The sequence below is a fragment of the Melitaea cinxia genome, chromosome 1 (genome assembly GCF_905220565.1).
Source record: "Melitaea cinxia chromosome 1, ilMelCinx1.1, whole genome shotgun sequence".
Classification (NCBI taxonomy): domain Eukaryota; kingdom Metazoa; phylum Arthropoda; class Insecta; order Lepidoptera; family Nymphalidae; genus Melitaea; species Melitaea cinxia.
The window spans coordinates 10,561,640-10,584,653 of record NC_059394.1 but is presented as its reverse complement, the minus strand read 5'-3'; the positions used below and the strand labels follow the sequence as shown (position 1 = coordinate 10,584,653).

Below are 23,014 nucleotides of genomic sequence, written 5' to 3'. Positions count from 1 at the left end.
ATCGAAAATTTATTTTTAGCGGATGTCTACTAACTATAACTATAAACAACCTCCCAAATTTCATCTTTATGCGTCCAGCGGTTTTTGAGATGACATGATTAATCAATGGCCTAACTATTTTATATACTGGTATATAGAGAGACTGATTATATCAGTATTAAAATAATTGTAAGTAAAAATATGTTATTAAATTTTCATGATAAAATATGTAAGTTTCGTTAATTAAAAAATAGTTTATACTACGAGCTAAGACATCAAAAACAAGTTTTACTCAATAACAGTTAATGATTATTTCTACAAATAACTGCAGTATAATATAAATTATTTTTAGAGGTCATTTTTCTCGCATATGTATAATATTTTTAAGATTATTGCAGTAGATACATTGTTTTTTCCACAGTTTTATAATTATTGGCGTATTAAAATGATTGTTTTATGGTGAGTTTAGTTTAAATGAAAATACTAGTTTAATGTATTTATAAAAAAAAAATGTTAAAAATATTAAATAATTATATAGTTTTATTAAGTTTGATTAAAAATTTTTACAGTTGTTTTTTTTACTTTTAGAAAATAAAAGTAGTACATCTATCTATATTTGTATTATCTTAATATATATAAATTACGTGTCACGTTGTTTGTCCGCGATGAACTCCTAAACTACTCAACCGATTTTATTCAAATTTGCACACCGTCTGCTGTTTGATCGAACTTGAAAACTAGACTATATTTTATTTTGATAAAATATATACGTAATTATTATATTTAAAAAAAATAAAGCGATACGAAGTTTACCAGGTCAACTAGTTGAATATATATAATACACTTTTTATGACTACAATTTCTATAAAACAGATCTTCAACTCATTAATTTAAAACTGCAGTTGGATCTAACATTAATTGCCTGTGTCAAAAAGAGAAGTCTGTGTCAGAGAATTAGTAAAAAAACCTTAAATGAAAGTGTATGATAGATTTTTTAAAAGTTAATTGGTTATGGAAGCGCTACATTTTTTTTATATTTGATATTAACTCTTACTGAGTCGGACCGTTATGATGGATACCTATTAACGAAAACGTTCACAGCGAGCAACACAAAGTTCCTAAAGGTAAGTATATAAATGCAAAGTATGAAGTCGAAAAAGCCAGTTCTAACCCGGCATCTGTGGAAGTATAACGTCAATATGCAGCGCATCACTCTGTTAGTGCTCGCAGCCATCGTGACCATGGCGCTGGCAGGTTAGTGCCCCCCCGGTTTTTGCTATCATTGAAGCTGACTTGTCTGTTGTGTTTTCCTTTTTACGTGCAATTTGTATGAGTAATATCCGATTTGGTTTAGTTAAGGCTATTGAATTCAGTTTCCTTATACCTATCCTTTTTTCATTTTTCATTAACTTTTTGTTAAGTTTAAGTGGAATTGTTTAACTTTGAAGGAGCAGTAAATAACAAATATTATACAAGACTAGGTGAATACGTTACGTAGTTATGTGGGTATAGTTACTTGTTAAAATTAAAAAACAAATAATTTTTGTCCTAAAAGTTAATACTATTTTAATTAGATAAGTCTATGTCTATAGATAAGATTCGTGTACGTTAGAATACCTATATGTTTTTTTTTTCTTTTACTTAGGTATAATATCTTTATTTTGCTAATGAATTAATAATCGTTTAATGATCTAGCACATAAAAAAAATATTTATTTATATTTTGAACACAACAAATTTTGATAAAAATTATATTAATATTGATGATATAAAAGTTTTACCAAAAAATGCACCTAACGCTCATTACCAATATTTTTTATTTTTACGTTGTAAAAAATGTATTAATATAAACATGTAGAAAAATTATAAAGAGTTTTATCATTTATTTAATATTTGTATTTTAAAAATTATAACTACTGATTATAATTATTTCCCATCTAAAACTTTTTTATGTTATCTATATTGTATGATGTTGGAAACTTTCTTTATGTAAATATGATTTATACATTTGTTTTAAAGTGCAATAAAGAATATATAATCAAATCTATACTAATATTATAAAGAGGTAAAGTTTCTAACTTTGTTTGTAGGGGGTAATCTTCGCAAATATTGATCCTACCATGAGAATTCTTTCACTAACAGAAGCTACACTATTCGGGAGCATTATAGGCTATATTTTATTGTTATTGAACAAAAAATTCAGTGAAAAATAATAGTTTATGTAAATCAAGTCGGCGAGCGAGATGAAAACTTTACTATATATTTGCATCACAAAAATAATTAACGCCCATCAAAGTGGGTACGGGTCACTAATTAATTATCTATACGCAATACCATTATTATTTCTATATTACTAAATATTTTTATGAAGATAGCATGTGTGTTAAAAAATTCAAACAAAATACAAGGGATTTCAATTACAATTAAACTTTTTGTTCTAGAGCTTTTAGTTAAGCTTTTTGTAAAATTTAATTGTCATCGTTTTGTAAGTTTAGAAAAGTGCCGCTACAGTTAATTATTTTTGGTTCTGTTATTTTTTCCATAATAACAATACCGATTAAAGACTCTTTTTAATTCAAGACAGTATAAATGTAAAATTTCTTATCACCTACTTAAAAAAAAAAGATAGAGCCTCCAGTAAGTTACAAAAACAATTTAATTGAGTTCCAGTTTTATTTTCATAACAAAATGTAGCCTTTATTACATTCACACTAAAAAATTTAAAAGAGTACCTAACCGTTGAGTTAATTGCCGATTTTTGTGGTATCTTCACATTAACTACCCCGCTGAAAGTTCCAGATAGATCCAAACAAAAAAACGATGATTGACGGGAAGTTATTGTAAGCTTTTGTGTGTTTAAAACAGGCATTCTAAAAACTTTATTCAAGTTTGATACGTTAAAATACAATTTTTATATTGGCATTTTTCAATCCAGATAGATCTATCAGGACCCCCAATGGAGCTTAACATTTTATATCGGAGTTTTTCAATGAATTTATTTAGTAATATTGTATGCAATCGCACTCTATCAAATGATAAATCATTCATGAATAATTTCAAACATAAGTGCAATTGGTTGAAGTTAAGTAGTAGTGTGTATGTTATATAAAAATAAATATACCTACATATATATCTACATAAAAAAAGGCAACTTTTAGCATGAAGATCAGTTTCATTGTTTAAACAATAGTTATAGAAGCTATTCAGTTATTATTATTCATCATCATCATCATCATTTCAGCCTATCGCAGTCCACTGTTGGACATAGGCCTCCACAAGTTCGTGCCAAAAATGGCGTGAACTCATATGTGTTGCTCATAGTCACAACGCTGGGCAGGCGGGTTTGTGACCGCAGGGCTGGCTTTGTCGCGCCGAAGACGCTGCTGCCCGTCTTTGGCCTGTGTATTTCAAATCCAGCAGTTAGATAGATCCCGCCATCAGTCGACTTTTTAAGTTTCAAGATGGTAGTTGAACTGTGTTATCCCTTAGTGGTCTCTTTTGACACCCACGGGAAGAGAGGGGGTGGCTATATTCTTTACAGCCCTAACCACACAGCACCACAGTTATTATTATGATGATTTTATATGTTTAACATCAAAGTAGTTAATAATATATATGTATACCAACAGTACCCTTTGGCATTGAATAAGTAGACTGTCTTTTTAATTATATCAACTGTTAAATCTTATTATACCCAATTCGAAAAAAATATATATATATATTTGTAGAATGAGATAGAACTTTTCTTAAATTCACACGTTCAGTTATAAGGTTAACTCAAAGAAATAACAGATAAATCAATGTAAGAATTTATAAAGATTAAATCTTTATAAAAATTGGCTTTAATTAATTATCGAATCATCGGTGACGTCATTTATTGTAAACGGAAGGTCGCTGGTTTGAAGCTCACGATTCGTCTGTTGTTATGTTAGTGATGATCTCAATGGGTTACTACTGATCAACGAATTCTTGATTGGGTATTTATTTATAAAAAGCATAAACGATACGATATGTACAGTTTAATAAAAAAAAATGTCTATTAAAATACATCAATGTTTAAATTTATTTACTTAGGTAAATGTAGATAGGTAATTTACAAATTTATTTTATAAATTATTTCAGGCATTAATAATATTGCGGGCATTTAAATGATAATTATAAATATATTATTTTTTAAATTTTTCGAAAATTTTTTTTAATTATGATACAAATGATTAAATATTCATAAAATTAAGATAAACATTATTTAATTTTAATTGTGTTTACAAATTTAAACGCTATAAATTCAATATTTTTGTATCATCCGTATATTCACAGCTTTTTTTAATAAATTCAGGAAACAAGTGTTTATACACTTCTAAAGAATGTACATGATGGAAATTAGATTGAAATAATACAATATTTATATAACGTTAATGGACTGACCTATTCACAATACCTATTACAGAAGGCCAATATTACGTTCCTCGGGCATACTACGTAATAGACGCCGAGGGGCATGTGTCTGCTCCAGTGCCACTGCGAAGGCTTCGTCGATCCCTAGGTCCATACCCCTATCCCTACAATGGCGGTAGCGGTGCATCGGCAAACGCGAATGCAAATGCCAATGCTGAATCTCAATGTAAGTAAATTTTATATTTTTGAAATACTTCAAATACTTTTTCTAAGCTCACTTTATCTGTTATATAGATAGGTACCCACTTTGGGATGTATTTATATTGAATGTCATAGTAGAAATAAGAATATCATATATTCTACTAATATTATTGCATATTTAAAAGTATAAATTCATAATATTTTTAAGTATTAGATATTTCTACGTTAATTACACGTATTACTAAATTCTATTTGAATAATCATATATGAGTAAAAATTCATAAAGGTAACATGTAAAATTGCTCTACATTTCCTTAATTAAGTAAAATGTTAAAGTTTCCGTACTGTGCTATGGTACTGTGTTTGCTTATACGAGTACCAAAAGGCCATAGACCCAGAGTAATAGGTAAGCATATTTGCATACCACTCTAACACGTTACATGTCCATTCACTCAAGTTTGTCTTCCCGTTGACAGTTAATATGCGTAAGGATTGTCATTCTCGGAAGTTGAAATAATCTCATAAGAATTAATCAGTAAATAATGATAGAAATAAATTTTAAAAATAATAAATAATATATAAACGACTTCCTATGAATTTAAATTTTTATATGAAATATAAGTTTTTTTAGTATAACTGTATCTAAATTATAAAGAAAAAAACCGTAAAAATTAAACATGTATTCATGTTTCCTGCATTTAATGTGAATCTAATTGATAATTGGTTGATTCTGTCGTGGAATTTTTGAGAGGTAGTTACAGATTAACAAATGCATAACTCTAGGTAGTCATAGTAATCGTATATATTATATATTTTTTGTTTTTCTTTTCTAAAATTAATTATTATTATTATTATTACATTAAAGTAGAAATTCATTCTTTTTAAGCTTTTTAAGCTTTATAAGACTGAAATTGTTATTTATTAAGCTTATTAAGCTACTTTAATAGTAGTAAATCATGTCTTTACCGTTAGCAAGAAATTATATTTAGGCTGCTGGGAGCGTAATTGATTACCAAACTCGTTCTACTTTTTTTCTGGAACTAATTACGCATACTAAGCATTTCTCGGACGTAATGTAAAGAGAGCTTTCAAGTTTATATGTACAGAATGCAGTAGTTGCAATTCATGGTAACGAAGTAACATTTGTATGCGCGCTTGAGTCGCTTGTAACACTGCATAGTGGAACAGTTTACAGCTTATTGTTATTGTAGAACAGAAATAGCCATCGAAATGCTATCAGTGACAAAAGTGTTTGACATAATTAGCTTTTTTTTTAACATTCGGTCTAGGGCAATACTTTGACAGTTATTAACTTTTCTGAAATTTTTCAATTAACAGTGCAATTTTCCTAATTTCTTATTCCATAAAAATATAAAAAAGATTCATGAAATCGGTTGAGTCATGCTAAGTTTTAGCGTGAAAACCGATAAGAAAATTATATATTTATTTTTATGTATATGTATGTATAAGTATAAAATTCTGTAACTTAAAAAAACGTATCTGCTATCATCTTTGAGGTACCTTAAAGAACAATCTGTTGATTGTTTTAGTAGTTGTTACCAACGTATTGGAAATAATAATATAGTAATTATTTAAACATTCTGACTACTCGTGCTTTAACTGTCTATAGTAATTCTATAGTATTTTCTGTTCTGAGGTTCCCAGTAACAGTAGAATTGAACGTGGAGAGCAAGTTCAATTGCCGCCGGCGGCGATCGTCTCCGCTCGACTAACGGTTCGAAACCACCGGTCACTGGTTATTAGGCGTATGTTCGACATAAAAGTGTTCTGATCTCGTTTAATGTGGACCAGAGACATGATATTGATAAATTAGATATTAAAATCGATTTTTTTACTTACACCTTATAACCAATTTTCCATTAGGTACCTACTGTCGTTAGTTAAAACCTCAGTTGAACTTACACTACATAATTATTTACAATCGTGGTTCACATTAGGATCTCAGAAATCCTAAATCTCTTTTTTATTAATAAGGTTACCAGCTCTATGTATTAGAATATATTATAAAATATGTAGCACAAAGATACTGAGTAAAGACATGCATAGATGTAGTATAGGAAAATAAAATAGAAAAAATCTCAAATTTTTATCCGAATTCAACAAAGGAGGAGGTTATTCAATTTGAGCGTATATATATTTAATGTATATTCGGGGATAACTTCGTCGTTTATGAACCGATTTTGATAATTCTTTTTTTGTTGAAAAATAGATATCCCAGGTGTGGTACCATGATAAGGAAATCAGGATCTGATGATGGGATCCCAGAGAAATCGAGGGGAAACCCTTGAAAATCCGCATAACTTGTTACGGGATGTACCGATTTTAATGATTTTTAATTTAATCGAAAGCCGATATTTATCATGTGATCATATTTAAATTTCATCGAGATCTGATTACAATTTTTGGAGTAATCTTTGATAATGCGTATTTATTTGACTATTTTTTCGTCTACCTACGTTGTATTACTTATCGATGTACTTGAAGTCGGTTTTTTTCGTTTGCCAGCAAACAAAATTATTAAGATTATATACTATTACAATATCATTATTTAATCTGAGCAATAAACAGTAGATTTAAAGGAAAAGAAAACTTTGTCTAGATTGTATTTTGGAAAAACCCAAAATAATATATATATTTTTTTTGTGTATTTTCAGGGGGAGGCAGTGCAACTGCTAACGCCAACGCTCGCGCTGATGCTGGTGGTTGGAACTATCCTTCGGGCTTCAACTACGGTTCTGCAGGTCCACAGGGCCTCAGGTACTTAAGATGTTTTTTAAAGTATTTTTTTTTTATCTACATATAATCAAAAATTTTCTGCGTTTAAAATATTTGCTATAATAATTGATTATATAATATATGATATATATAACAAAATTACCAATTGCTCTATATGGAAATAACATTTTAAATTCTAAAACGAAAACGTTTAAGTAATTGTGCCTTAACTTTTGCAAAACAAAACTCGATGAGTTAATGAGATGAGACAACAAAAAAGGTTTCCTTTTAACACTTGATTGGCTTCTAATAATATAAAATTAAAATAAAGAAATATTTTCAAATGTGGTTAACATGAATACGGTCTTCTTTTCCTAAGGTAGACAATTATAATAAAATGAAGGACATATCATATCATTATTCCCGAATTACTTTTATTCCTATTCCTTGAAGTCGACCAACCGAGCGTTCATTAGATAGTACATTCGCACACTATGCATTTCCTGGTTGATTATTCTTGTAATATTACGATAAGACAAACTTTATGACTGAAGAAACTTATCAATCTTATTTGCATTTAGATTATAGGTAAATTAACAAAAATATACTACCTTATTTACATGTACTAACTGTTTTATTTGTTTCGTAGGCACTAACTGAAATGTTCTAAGGAACAAACTTACTTCATGGTGTCGGCTCATCCATCCAGACGCATTTTCCATCAGTTGCAAGCGCGCACCGCCTCGTGCCTGTGCCTCGCCGTGCAACTGCCGGAAGATCTATTTAATTTTGTTGTAATTAATATTCTGTACTAATAAAGGTGTTTTATTTTTAATGCTGCTTTGGTTATTTTCATCAAACGATCAAAATGAACGCAATAAAATAAAGCTTTAGTGTTATATTTTGTCGAGTTTTATACATTACCTTTCATATATTTTCATTTAAAAATCATTACTTGTTTTCACGCTTGACTTGGGAAGTAAGCTGGTGAATGCGTGATGAGAGCGTTACAAAAAGTGTGATTGGGCGAATCGAACTGAAGTTGAGAGGGAGATATAAGTCAGTGAAGATAGAAAAAGAGAGAGTTACGTTTCGTATATTACTGTACGAGTAAAGAAGTTTTACTTCATTCGTGTGGTCTAAAGCACACTCCTTTTTAGTATTAGTTTAAAAAATATTTGATGGCAGAAATACATTTTTCTTACATTGGAAATTTAAAAATATTGAACAATTACAATTTATAACTGAACAACATAAGACTTTTTTCATATTTATTCGTTAAACATTGATGACTAGATATTTCTCGTCTAATTCTAAGTAATTTTAAACATTTTTTAGCTTTTTAATATCACTGGCTTAGACTTCAAGCGAAAGCACATCAGTAGTTTATGTAATAAATATTACAAAAAGCACTTTACTTCACATACCTTACGACTATTCTCACTCAAAGGACACTAATATAATTTTCGTGGGTAAATATATAATAATGTTTCTAATTTTCCTTATGTTTATTTCCTTGGTAAGCCCTACAGTCTTTCGGCTGGAGATAATTAAGTTGATTGGATTTTGTTATATAAAGTGTGGAAAAGACAAACTGCACATAAAACCCGACTGGAGAAGTACTTCGACCTCTACCTTACAGTAGATCACAGCTAAATAATTCTGTTTTCAAGCAGTGTTGTGTTACTGGTCCATGATAATTTTGAGCCAGGTTTGCCGTCAAGCATTCTTGGCATAGCTCTAAAATGCGAAAGACTCCTGCAGCCGAACTGGCTAAGCACATGTCGACTCGTCGTTCCTGTGGGCCTCGCCAGTGAGGTCGAGAGGGTAGCGCAGAGCTTAGGCAACTCTGCGTTTTCCTGAAGAATGCCCTAGGCTACACAGTGTCTGTCTAACACTGCCTAAATCGTCTACAACAGACGGACTAAGGCCAATGAATGAATGTGTTACTGCTGGTGAGTAAGGTCCTGGCGGGAATTGGGGATAGGGTCAGCGACGCGCTTACGATGCTTCTGGTGTTGAAGACGTCTATAAGTTACCGTAATCGCTTACCATCATGTGAGCCGTACGCTTGTTTGCCGACCTAGTAATATAAAAAAAATTACTGCTTTTTAACCAACTTCCAAAAAAGGAGAAGGTTCTCAATTCGATTATATTTTTAACCGACTTCAAAAAGGAGGAGGTTAGTCAATTCGACCGTATGTATGTATATATTTTTTTATGTATATTCGGGGATAGCTTCGTCGTTTATGAACCGATTTTGATAATTCTTTTTTTTTGTTGGAAAGGATATCCCAGGTAACCATGGTAAGGAAACCAGGATGTGATAATGGGATCCCAGAGAAATCGAGAGAAACCTTTGAAAATCCGCACAACTTTTTACTGGGTTTACCGATTTTGATGATTTTTAATTTAATCGAAAGCCGATGTTTATCATGTGGCCACATTTAAATTTCATCGCGATCTGATTACAACTTTTGGAGTAATCTTTGATAATGCGTATTTACTTGACTATTTTTTCGTTTACCTACGTTGTATTACTTGTCGATGTAATTGAGGTCGGTTTTTTTCGTTTGCCAGCAAACACAATTATATGTGTGTATGTTAACTTAGAATTTTTGACTGGGTACCGATTTCGATGATATTTTTTAATCGAAAGGCGTGTGTCATGTGGTCCCATTTAAATTTGATCGAGACCATTCTAGTTTTTAAGTAATCTTTGATAACACGTATTTACTTGACTCTTCTTTCGTCTACTTATATTGACGACGCGTTGGCGCAACGGTCACAGCACTGGTTTGAGGTTGTTGTACTGGTGGTTGTGGGTTAGATCCCCGCACATGATAAGCATTTGTATTGGCCATACAGATTTGCCACAGCGTTTGCCTTGGTCTGGGTGTTTAGGCAGTCCTTGTGGGTCTCCCCACTGTGCCTCGGGGAGCGCATTAAGCCGTCGGTCCCGGTTGCTGTCATGTACCTATACCTGATAGCAATTGTTACTCATAGTCGTGAATATATCCGCCAACCCGCATTGGAGCAGCGTGGTGGATTAAGCTCTGATTCTTGTCCTACATGGGAAAGGAGGCCTATGCCCAACAGAGGTATATTACATACTAAATCTTATCTTGTTTTACTTGTCTATGTAATTGAAGTCGGTTTTTTTTTCGTTTGCGAGCAAACACAATTATAGTTGACATGATCAAGTCAAGCGTCACGTTTGTTCAGGATAACTTTCTATATTACCTACTGTTTTTGAAAGAAGATATCTTTGTAACGAGACGGTCTCATCGTATGATTTGAATTAATAGAATTTGACCTGTACGGCACGGTTCGTTATGTGCAAGATATGTGATTATTAGACGTCATATAAAGAAATTCGAGAATTCTACATACATAATCTCTTTCGCGTAGAGCTGATGCGATGTTTAAATTTACAATCTTACTGTACTTCTTAGTTTATGATCACCACAGTTTTAATTACGTAACATGGTTTTTGACGATGGGCCTATGAACAATGAACTCGATAGCTGACATTTCTGGTAGCAGAACCAGTTATCCGATTACACTACCTCATTAGTCTTCCCTCTAACATTCTACGACTATTATTTATGCGATTAGCTCTGTATGGTCGAAATCTTTAATATCAGAATTTTAGAAACAAATTTGTTTTGTAAAGAGAAAATTCAATATTGTTCTCTGTATATTTAATTGTCTACACATATTTATCACAGAGTAATTTAAAAGTGTCGATTGACTTTAATCATTAACAATCATTCATTAATTTTATCATTAGATAATTCACACACGCTAAACCTGACAAGGACTGATAAAAATTATTCTTTACATTTTTTTTCGTTACCTTATAAATTTAACTCAATCATTCTGTTTTTTAAACATTTTTAATAAAAGTTAAAATGGCACATCATAAGTCTCTTCTTCATGCATTTATGTTATATTCAGTATTTCAATATTTCAGTCAAAGATGCTAAGATAAATTAATCACTATTTGAAAATATTTTCACTAATTTTTTTTTTATAAACGTTCTGTTACTCAAGGTATTTATTTATGAAGACTCCATATATGTACTAAAATTGAATATGTTTTTATACCTATACATTTTATACCTATTGGTACATGTATGTGTTGTTTAATTAGTAAAATTTTTGTTTTCGTCATCGTTTACAGTAATTAAGGACTAAGTACATGTGTCAAAATTTGTTTTCTAAAAAAGTGTCTCAACCATGACAAAAGTATTATGAAAAATATTTAAAATCGCAACTTTACTTACATTCTGTGGCAGTCAATAGAACTTTCAAGATGAGTTATACGAGTATTATAGAAGTTTTAAAAAGAAAAGATAAGATAGAAAGTTTTAAAAACTCAAGCAAACTGTTGCACATGTTATTTATATATATTATATGAAAAACGTAAAATAACTGCAATTTTTGTCGTAGTGCGGGAGAAACACGTCGACAGTATGGTCCGGTGCAAGGAAGGGCGGTCAGCGCTGGATCATCCATCGGTGTTGACTCCTCGGGAAAAGGATATTACGATCAGTATACATCCGTCTCCAGTTAAATGGTTAATTTTTGAGAAGGAAAAAATATAATAAAACCTAACACTACCGAGATAAATATTTATATGTATAACAGAATTTAACTAACATTACTAGTTGTAATTAGTATAAAATCGACTTACGTTGTAAAAATCTGGATGGATGCTACTTTAAATAATAATAAATAAAACAATGTTTTAATATATTTTTATTATTTGTTTATTTTAATTAATAATCTATAGAAAAACTTAATACTGCTGAGAAAGCCTCTATCTACAACATACCCGTAATAATAAAACAAAAGCTTCTATATTTGTTTTATTTCATGATTTCTAGTAGATTGTAAGTAAATTGTGATATTTATAACCAAAATGAAGAAAAAAAATTTAAGATTTCTTAAGCTAAGTATTGAACTGGGTACTAAATTATAAAGTTAATACAGTTTTACTTGTGGGGTAGTTCTAATCGATATTGCGGTTTGTTGTAATTATAACCAGTCGGAGAGTCAGGCACTGGCGCCACGGGCTGAGGTGCAATGGGAACAAAGGGTGGCGTCACAATCACAGCGTCATCTGTAAATGATACATCACGTCCAGAAGGCAGCAGCTGCTGATAATACTGCCCATTATAGAACTGTGGCTGTAAGTTGTTTGGCAAACCAGACTGTTGGTAGTAAGGTAGTCCATATTGTTGCTGAACGTTAGGTACTCCATATTGGGTTGGTAATGTCATGCGACCGAACATGTTTTCTAAAAATGGAAATTTGTTGGTGAGCTTGGACCACAGTGAGTTTCCGCCGCCAACTTGGTTGCTTCCACTTCCACTGCCCCAAAAGATCCTCTGCGATGGTTCTAAACTGGGATTGACTTCCACGGCATATGGGTCATTTGCCCCCGTCTGGTAGGGTAGTTCTCGTTGTACATTATAACATACAATGCTCCCTAAAACAAAAATGAGACACTTAAATTTTCACTTTTCAAACAATTTATTAACAAATTTATCAGTATTAAGTTATTACACCTGTCGAATCAAGATATATTTTATTTTCAAACAATGGATTTTAGTAAAAAAAACCTTTTATAAATCACAATAAAACTAAAAAAAATGTTTAAAATCTAAAAAATTTAAAACAACCACTTAACAAAATTAATCCAGATACGTACCTACGAGACTACAAAATAAAATTACGGCGGGTGCATTCATTTTCGCACGAGTTACTGAACCTCGACTGTGTATCATTGTTGACGGTGATGGCCTTTATACTGACTCTGTTTACTCCTAAAGAAGGCCTTGACGAAAAATTCTCGTAACCCAATATTGAAAGTGTGAGGTAATGTATGGTGAGGTAGCGGCTCACCCAGCGGCCGGCGTATGGCAAGCCGTGGACAATAGGCGCGACATCTAGGTGACTCGTGCGCCGTCTGCGTTCACAGGCTGTGACCAAAATAAACGTTTCGCGATCGATGTGCAGAAGTTGCCTTGTACATAATAAAAACGAAGATGACCAGTTGCGTAACATACGTAACATTACTTTTAAATAATTACAAAATTAATGTAAGTTTCGCAGTTGAGAATCGAAAAGATTACATTTTGCTATTTACGATGATTCTATATATACACACATATATTTTTTCATATATATATATATATATATATATATATATATATATATATATATATTTCACTAACTGTTCATTATTCCTTGTTCTATTCCCTATTTTAACCTAAATATGTTTCAAATTACGTTCAGATATTTCCAGGCGTTGCCGTTGGCACGATTAAGTAACAAATATCCATCCATTAAAAAAATTGCAGTGATAACAGCAATATATCCATTATTATCATTTTATTATCATGTAATCTATACATATTATAAAATGGTAGGAAAGTCAAAACTGTACATTGAATATTTTTTTAAAAGAATACATGGGTGTGATCTACAATCAATACCGAAGCCAAAAATATAGTTTTTAGAATTTTTGTCTGTTTGTTTGTATGTATGTCCGGGATAAACTCAAAAAGTACTGCATGGATTTACTTCAAATTATCAAGAAGGCACGAATATTATCAAGAAGTCGGGTCAACATATAGGCTGCATATTATCACGTTAGCACCTACGGGGAACGAGCAGTGAACCTTTATTTCTTCAACGCATTCTGTAACAACGTATAATCTTACGACGCATATTTGAATGTTGTTGTTATTATGTTAATAACCATGCTATAAGCTAGCTTCATACTATAAAAATCACGCAATATAAGTAACTTAGGCCGATAAACTTAATTAAATGAATATAAGGAGTATCAAGAGAATTTTAAAGCATAAAAGACATCATCTGACAGACGATATCTGAAGACATATATCAAGACAATTTGAGAGATATAAATAATTTAAATTTGATCATGTTGGTGAGGTTAATAGTTGTTTTTAATATGTAATAAGGAGTTACTTAGGCTACTTTTAATTTACAAATGTATTTATTGTATAACTCTGTAAACTGACCAATAACCTTTTTGTTAAATTCCACGCGAACGAAGTTGTGGGCACAGCTAGTTATAAATATTTTTAAAACTGCTGATATAAATAATAAAACAATTAAAAAGTTTTCCTGATACTTCTATGTTGCATAACAAATTATTCACTACAAATCGTACAGGCTGTATACGAAAACTATTTGTGAAAAATTCACTCAACCGCGTTCGTGCGTGTTTACTCAACATAATCGGCATTATTCATAAGATAACATGTATTTGTCTTCGATAGCTGTCACGGTATTGTCGTTCGTAGCACAGAAGCGTTTTACAAAACGTTGCTCAACAATAGAGCTTTACTCACCTTTAAAGTAAATAAATACCTCGTATCAGTCAGATAAGATTTAAATTTGCACTTTTTTACGAACAACGTTTGAGGTAAGTAAACGCCAAACAGATTAACTATCGATGTGATTTAAATGTATTATAAATATATATTCAATGTCGTTTACATATATATATTTTTAAATTAATTCAATAACATCTAAATTGCGATATTAGAATAAATTCATATATAGTCTCATTTATCAGAATCTTATCTGAAGATCTAACCTCATAATTTGACTACGATTAGCAAATTAGAAGACTGGTCAACAGGTCAACACTCAACTTATTTAATGTCAAATGGTCAGAAAATTGATTAATTTTAGACGTTACTCATTAATTACTTCCATTTGATGTGTTACATCAAAGTTATTTTTATTGTTAATGTCATAAACAAGCTCTTAAAGATATTAGTCCGCATCAAAAACCAGCCGAGAAATAAGAGCGAATGATTACCAATATTCCACTTTATATTTTATTTTAAATACGATTCATGACCTCTTTAATACTTATAGCAACTAAGCAAACTAATAAATAGCATGTTCCTAACGTCACATTATAATTATTAATTATTTTAAAGTTATGTTTTTTAAAATCGGATCGATAGCTTGCGTATGCAGTTCCTATTTCTAGAAAAGTTAAATTTTAAATTTACATTTAAAATGAGCAGTTTAGTTTACTGGTAAGTAAAAACATAATACATTAAAATGCATATGATAATAATTTGATGAAATATCTGTAATGTGGTAATCTATGTGACTTTCCAGCGCGTAAGTTAAATCTGTTTATTTATGAATTAATAAAATAAAATAAAATATTTGCAATGTTTCAATCAGTTTCTCATTGTGTAATAAACGTTTAAGTGGGTACATCTCCGTAAGTAAGAAAACAGGTCCAGGCTGTCATAAATTCATGATTTCGACAGGAGTCGAATACCGTGTAAGTTAACGAGTTTTTTCTTTATTAATAAGTAACCGTTTCGATTAATACGCAACATTTAAGGAAAAGGTCTTTTGTTTGAAAGCGCATTCGTAAGTATTCTATTAAATATGTCTTAAAAATACATGTATATATACTAGCTGACCCCACAAACGTTGTTTTGCCATATATGTTATTAGCCCCCTTAATCCCCCTCCTTATAACTTAGGGGTATGAAAAATAGATGTTGTACGATTCTCAGAGCTACCCGCATGCGCACAAAGTTTCATAAAAATCGGTCCAGGTATTTCGGAGGAGTATCTATTTATAAAATCGATAGATCATTGATTCCGAAATCTCAAAAACCGCTGGACGCATAAAGATAAAATTTTGCAGGGAGGTAGGTATATATTACCGCACCCATAAAGATGAAGTTTATAGTTTGTAGACGTCCGCAAAGAACGGATTTTTCGATATAGCCGGATTAAAGGTGTCTATGGGCTTTTACAAGTTTTTTATGAAATCCTTTTATTTTTATGCTAATTTCTAGATACTGAATCCTCAGGGATTAAAAGTTTAGATTCTGGAATCATATGAATTATTTTTAACACCAATTTTAAATGAGTTAATTTTATAGCATTGTTTAATAGATACTATTATATAAACACGCTCCTAATATAAAGGTAAAAAGAGTCCTATTTAACCGGTTTTTTATGTGGTCACGAGTATTCGTCACGATTTTTAAAAATTAATCAAAAACTCATAAATGACGCCGCATTGGTGCAATGGTCATGGAATGTGCCTTCTCGTTCGATCCCCACACATAACAAACATTTGTATTGGCCATACACCCGAGTAGAAATTTTTTCGACTTCCTGAGAAGGACCGGACCAGGCATGCCTGATCAGGATTAGATAAGGCATGTAACGCAGATGATTGGTCTGGACCCGATCAGGAAATCTTATCTCATCCTGATCAGGTCCAGATCAGGAAATCTCATCTCATCCTGATCAGCCGGTTCGGTCCGGTCCTTTTAAAAAACACGAATGTATATTCTTGAAAAAATTGTTTAACACAAAAAAAACGACGATATTATAAATGTTACTTAACATAATTATTATGATATTTATTTCCGTTTATTTTTTCCAATGTATTATTTATGTTTTTACTTTAGATATTAATTATTTTTATTTATTTTTATGTTATTAATTAATTATTATTAATTAAATTTTATTTCTTAACTTCTAATATTTAACTACTAATTAACTATTTCCTATTACTTACGACTGCTCCACTGTGTAGAAATGGACTCCTTGCTAAACTGTCCTAATAACTGTATATATACTAAGTGCGCTTAAAAACTTTAATAGCGCGATTCAGGCTCAGTTCGCGTAATTTCTTTCAGGCTATCCTGATCTGGACCGGACCGGGTCCTGATCCAGTATGCCTTACCATACTTGATTATATTTTACATCAGGCTATCCTGATCTGGACCGGACCGGGTCCTGATCCAGTATGCCTTACCATACTTGATTATATTTTACATCAGGCTATCCTGATCTGGACCGGACCGGGTCCTGATCCAGAATGCCTTACCCTACTTGATTATATTTTACATCAGGCTATCCTTGTCTGGACCAGACCTGGTCCTGATAGAGCTTGCCGGATCCGGCATGCCTCATTGTATCCTGATCCGGTCCAGATATATGATCTGGTTGAGCCTGACCTTTTTTCTAGTCGGGCAGATGTTTGTCGTGGTCTGGGTGTTTGTGCAATCCTTGTGGGTAATCCTAACGTGCCTCCGAGAGCACGTTAAGCCATCGGTCCCGATAGTTATCATGTGCACCGGATAGCGACCGTTATTCATAGTACTTATATATCCGCCAACCCACATTGGAGTAGTGTGGTCGATTAAGCTCTGATCCATCTTCTGCATAGTAAAAGAGGCCTATGCCCAGCAGTGGGATATTACAGGTGCGTAAGCGTAGGTAATCAAAAACTCATTTTTTGGTAGCCGTTTTTAGAGGTACTGACGATATTTGTAAGTCAATGGAACACAAATTGCTATAAAAATTCGAACAATTTTTATTATACTTTGGTTAATTTTTGAATCTTATATTATTAGGTTATTTCAAATAATTCAAGCCAACCTCATGCGTCGTAGCAGGTCGAGGTAAAAAATAATCTATTAGATATACTATGTACACTAAAATATGTTTAACAATTCAATCAATTTACCTTTTTGCGATTAACGCGGTATAATATGTAGGTATTGATTTGTCATTGACTCCTAAAAATACGTTTTAAATTACGTCATACTAAATTCCCTACTGATGCGAAAATGTATTGTTTGAATTTAAAAGTAACATTTGTTTTATTTTACTTACTATCTGTATTTTCGTACCATGTTTGCAATAGAAAATTTTATTTATTTGAACACTTACAGAATTTCGTCAGCCCTCTTCTAGTGCACATAGTTCTCAGAATCAACATAACCAACACATTTTCTATCAATAAGTATAACATATATTGAAAGCCGACAATATTAACAATCCTTAACTATTTATTTTGCTACTAATTAGTTTATTACCAATAATACGCATAATATATGCAGGCACAACATATATTAACAATTCATCTAAGTCAGTCTGTCAGTCATTTCAGCCTATTGCAATCGACGGCTGAACTTAGGCCTCCCTAAGTTCGCGCCAGACATCCCCGTTTTCCGCAATCCTCGTCCAGCCTACACCAGCAATCGTCGATAGAGACGTCGTAGATAGATAATAGGTCGTCGATCCAGCGGGCCGGAGGACGTCCCTCACTACGCTTGCCACATCTGCTCCAACAATCATCGGTCCTGCGACACAGGTGACCAGCCCACTGCCACTACAACTTGCTAATTATGTGGCCTAGTCGGTTACTTTCGCAAATTTATTTCAAAATTAGTCTTAGTCTTAAAATTTTGTATGATATTTAAGGCGGTAATAACACGTATTATAAGTTTTATGTGTAATATTTATACGATTGTATTTAAAAAATAATGAATATATATTTATCTGCCGCATATGCTGACACGCAATTGCATTGGCGCAATGATCACATAAAAGGAATCTATGAATCTCAGGAAAATTATCAAGTCATAACATATTTTTATTAAAAAATCTTAATCATTATTTATGTTAAATAATTTAATAAAAATGAATAAACGCAAAAAATCATTATTTTTTCACATTTTTGTAATGAAATACGAGTAGTTAAAGTGTGGTATTTAATTGCAATGGTCACAGCCATGGAATATGCCTGTTGCGCTAGCGGTTGTGGGTTCGATCCCCGCACATGACAAGCATTTGTATTGGCCATACAGGTGTTTGGCGTGGTCTGGGTGTTTGTGCAGTCCTTGTGGGTCTCCCCACCGTGCCTCGGAGAGCGCGTTAAGCCGTCGGTCCCGGTTGTTATCATGTACACCTGATAGCGATCGTTACTCATAGTAGGGAATATAACGCTAATCCGCATTCGAGCGGCGTGGTGGATTAAGCTCTGATCCTTCTCCTACATAGGGAAAGAGGCCTATGCCCAGTAGTGGGATATTATAGGCTGAAGCGAATTTATCTGCAGTTATACCTTTAAAATCTTTTTTTTTATGTCACTAGGTCGGCAAACAAGCGTACGGCTCACCTGATAGTAAGCGATTACCGTAGCTTTTAGACACCTGCAACACCAGAAGCATCGCAAGCGCGTTGCCGACCCAATCCCCAATCCCCCCCAGGAGCTCTGGTCACCTTACTCACCAACAGGAACACAATACTGCTTGAAAACAGTATTATTTTGCTGTGATCTTCTGTAAGGTCGAGGTATTACCCCAGTTGGGCTGCTCCATATTTTGAGCAGGAAATTCCTGCTGTGCCCTACCTCAGTTAAAATCTTGTTATTAAGCTACAAAGGAATTTCGATTACAAAGTAAAAGCTTATAAATATATTTTTTGCAGTGATGACATAATCAAACAGATAGTTATTAACCAATTTAACCTGTTTATTGACGAGACCAAATACTTATAATTGTCTGAAATTGTTTTTGACGAAGCTATAAAATTATATTTTTAGTCAATCTCAAGTCATCTTACAATTTAAAAATACTAAGAGAAAATAATTATTTTTATTATTTGATTTATAACAAATAACACATATTTAAAATTCTTAATTTAAAAACTAGTCATAATGTGTAATATTTTTATAATAATTAAAATGCTATTCTTATGTTAACTTTCAGTCACTAGAATAGGTAAATTATTGCCTGAAGACTTAGCTCAATACATTTAATTGAGATGAGATCACTGGGAACCATCAAATTTTGAATACTTTCGATAAGTTATACTGCGATGTTTTGTGACATTAAACGCAATTTCGTTATATGAAAATATTAAAACTACAAAAACCGACTTCAATAACACCGACAAGTAATACAACGTAAGTAGACGAAAAAAATTAACAAACGCACTAGTCGTTACTACGATTTTCGAGGGTTTCCCTCAATTTTTCTGAGATTCCATCATCACCTGGTTTCCTTATCATGGTACCACACTTGGGATATCTCTTTTCCAACAAAAAAAAGAATTATCAAAATCGGTTCATAAACGACGTATATACATATATATACGTCGAATTTAGTAACTTCCTCCTTTTTTGAAATCGATTAAAAAGTGATACAGTATCTTTATTATTTACGCACTATACAAACACATTTAAGTACCTAAAAATATTGCTACATAAAAAAAATATTCCTAAAATATTTTTTGAAACAACATATGTTCAGAGGTAGGCTTACCGTACAGAAATTGCGAGGCTATATTAAGGGCCTATTTCACCAGTTGTGGATAACGCTATTTGTTGGATGACAGTAACCGACAGCAAAAAGTTTTTGATTCATTATTCTTTCTTACCATCGTATTCTATTATATTTATGAGATGCAGCTTATTGATTGAGGAGAAAGATGTACTACTGGCCTATTCTATCCCCCGCTGTCAAAGTCTATTTGTATCGTCATAATCATTATCACTAAGTGTATCTTAATATTTAAGAGCAAAAGCTCTATACTTAGCTTTGCTCTTGAATTCATCAAATCATCGATATAAGCCTTTTTATTTCTTACGTAGTATCTACCACATGATGTACGGTCGGCCCAGAAAGTGTGTACCATTTTGATTTAGTTTTCTGGTCATCGAAAATAAAAGATATTACTGAAACAGAAATATATTAATGAGGAATATTATAATAATTATACACGACATTTTAAAGTCTAGTAGGTATTAATAATATCGTTATCAATAATCAGATAAAGACGGCAATAGAATTTGTCAGATCGATCTGCAAGCGAAACTAATCTTTATCACCTATGAATCTGCAAGCGGCATTCAATCTTAGTTGACAAACCAACGTGGTACACCACTTTCTTGGCCGACGGTACGACGATATTTTATATATAAAATTATCGTGTCACAATGTTAGTTATAATACTCCTCTGAAACGGCTGGACCGATTTTTATGGAATTTTGTGTGCATATCGAGTAGTTCTGAAAATCAGCCAACATATATGCCGTGTGGTGTCGGCCGAGTAGAATAGCGCCACCCCCTTTCTTCCCGTGGGGGTTGTAAAAGGCGACCGAGGTATAAACCTGGCTCAAAATTATCAGGGTCCTGGAGAAGGAAAACTTCATTTGAAACCCGGAATGGGGCCTCCGTCAAGCATTCGTGGCATAGCAAGACGAACTGGCTCAACATGTATCGACTCGTCATTCCTGTGGGCCTAGCCAGTGAGGTCGAGAGGGTGGCGCAGAGCTTAGGTAACTCTGCGTTTTTCTGAAGAGTATCCCAGGCGACACAGTATCTGTCTGACACTGTCTAAATCATCTGCAATAAACGGACTAAGGCCAATGAACGAATAACATATACGGCAAAACAACGTTTTCGGGGTCAGCTAGTATTTTATAAAGCTTTGTAAATTTAATTTTGAGACGTTTTTTTTCTCGGTTTACGTGGGTGGAACCCCCGACCCCGCGGCACAACTAGATTTGTAATAATCTTAATAATGCCAATTTCGATACACATATTTTAGGCTTTTGGATGTTTTTTGGATGATATACTTAGCAAATTAGGTTTTTGAGGTTTTTTTAAAGCTCCGATATAAACAGCTTCACAATAAATCACAGTGCAGCCTCGATCTAAAAAAATTGTTAATTTTTAAGAAATTCAAAAGTCAAAATCAAAATAGTTTTATTTAAACAGGCTTCCAAAGCACCTCCGAATTTTCAACTCATATACTGCGAAAAATAAGTGCCCTAACCCATTTTTTTATTTAAAAAAAAGTAATAAATCAGGATATAAATCAGGATTGCATATATCAAAATAAAATATAGCCTATCTTTCAAGCATAATAATATGCCGTTCTTTTGTAATTAAATGGTGCAAAAACAATACCAAAGTGAACAAAAAGTCTGAAGACATATCGTTTCACACGTAAGTACATACAAAACTTTATATTTTTTGTTATTTCAAAATAATATTGAGGTTATTCGGAACTTATAATTTCCATGCCCTGAAATGACGTACCGAGGGAGTGTTACCAGTAATTCTTATTTCCATTAGCCCAAAATGCGGGTAAGTAAATTGTAGGCAATCATAGAAAAATAATTAAGTAGAAAGTGGACATCATTATTGTTTTTTTTTTTATCGTGTGATTTTATGTTTTACCTAAATTGAAGTCAATATGAATTTTTAACTCGTTTGTGTCTGTTTAAATTTGTGAATTAACTACTCATATTTTACTACTAAATATCATGATTTTAGGTTTCCAACAAATATTTTAAAAGGAGATAGATAAAATAGGTAGCTGCTGTACGACTGACCATCCTCATCTAATGTGGTTTGTTCAAACCATTTTGATAAAGCTGATATGTACGGTACAAAACGTGGACTTCGCAAAGTACCATCACATATATACTACTAATTACTACTACGTATTTTAATGTTGTATTTTTTGTTCTAGGACCTACCGGATGAGTCTAAAATCAGTCGTTAACCAAGATTCAACCTTTGATACACCTAGAAAACATAAATTAAGAGAAAAGTAAAAAAACAGGAACTTTATTTAAAAAAAAAATGTAAAAAAATTAAATCATTACAGCAAAGAGTTAGACGTCTTTAAAACAGGAACTTGCCCTTCAGAGGAATCATCAATTACTTAAAAACGCAATTTTCATTGACACAGATTTATATAATTCATTAAATAAAAACATGGCTGCAATAGATTTATTTAACAATTTGAAGCGAAAAAAGGAGTAAATATATTTAAAACTATAAACAGATTTTTATTTTCGCATA

At 32.3% G+C, this 23,014-nt stretch overlaps 2 protein-coding genes across 2 annotated transcripts; one reads left to right on the top strand and one right to left on the bottom strand.

The window, feature by feature from the left end:
• The first annotated feature begins 1,132 nt into the window (after positions 1-1,132).
• Positions 1,133-12,071, top strand: LOC123656713. Its single transcript, XM_045592375.1, has 4 exons — positions 1,133-1,233; positions 4,426-4,599; positions 7,250-7,352; positions 11,766-12,071. Exons 1-4 carry the CDS (start codon positions 1,179-1,181, stop codon positions 11,887-11,889), a joined length of 456 nt encoding a protein of 151 aa, XP_045448331.1. The 5' UTR covers positions 1,133-1,178; the 3' UTR covers positions 11,890-12,071.
• Positions 12,062-13,207, bottom strand: LOC123656702. The gene is made up of 2 exons (XM_045592368.1): positions 13,030-13,207; positions 12,062-12,807 (listed from the first exon to the last, which is right to left on the bottom strand). The coding sequence occupies exons 1-2, from the start codon at positions 13,103-13,105 to the stop codon at positions 12,311-12,313; spliced, it is 573 nt and encodes a 190-aa protein (XP_045448324.1). The 5' UTR covers positions 13,106-13,207; the 3' UTR covers positions 12,062-12,310.
• Between the last annotated feature and the right edge of the window lie 9,807 nt (positions 13,208-23,014).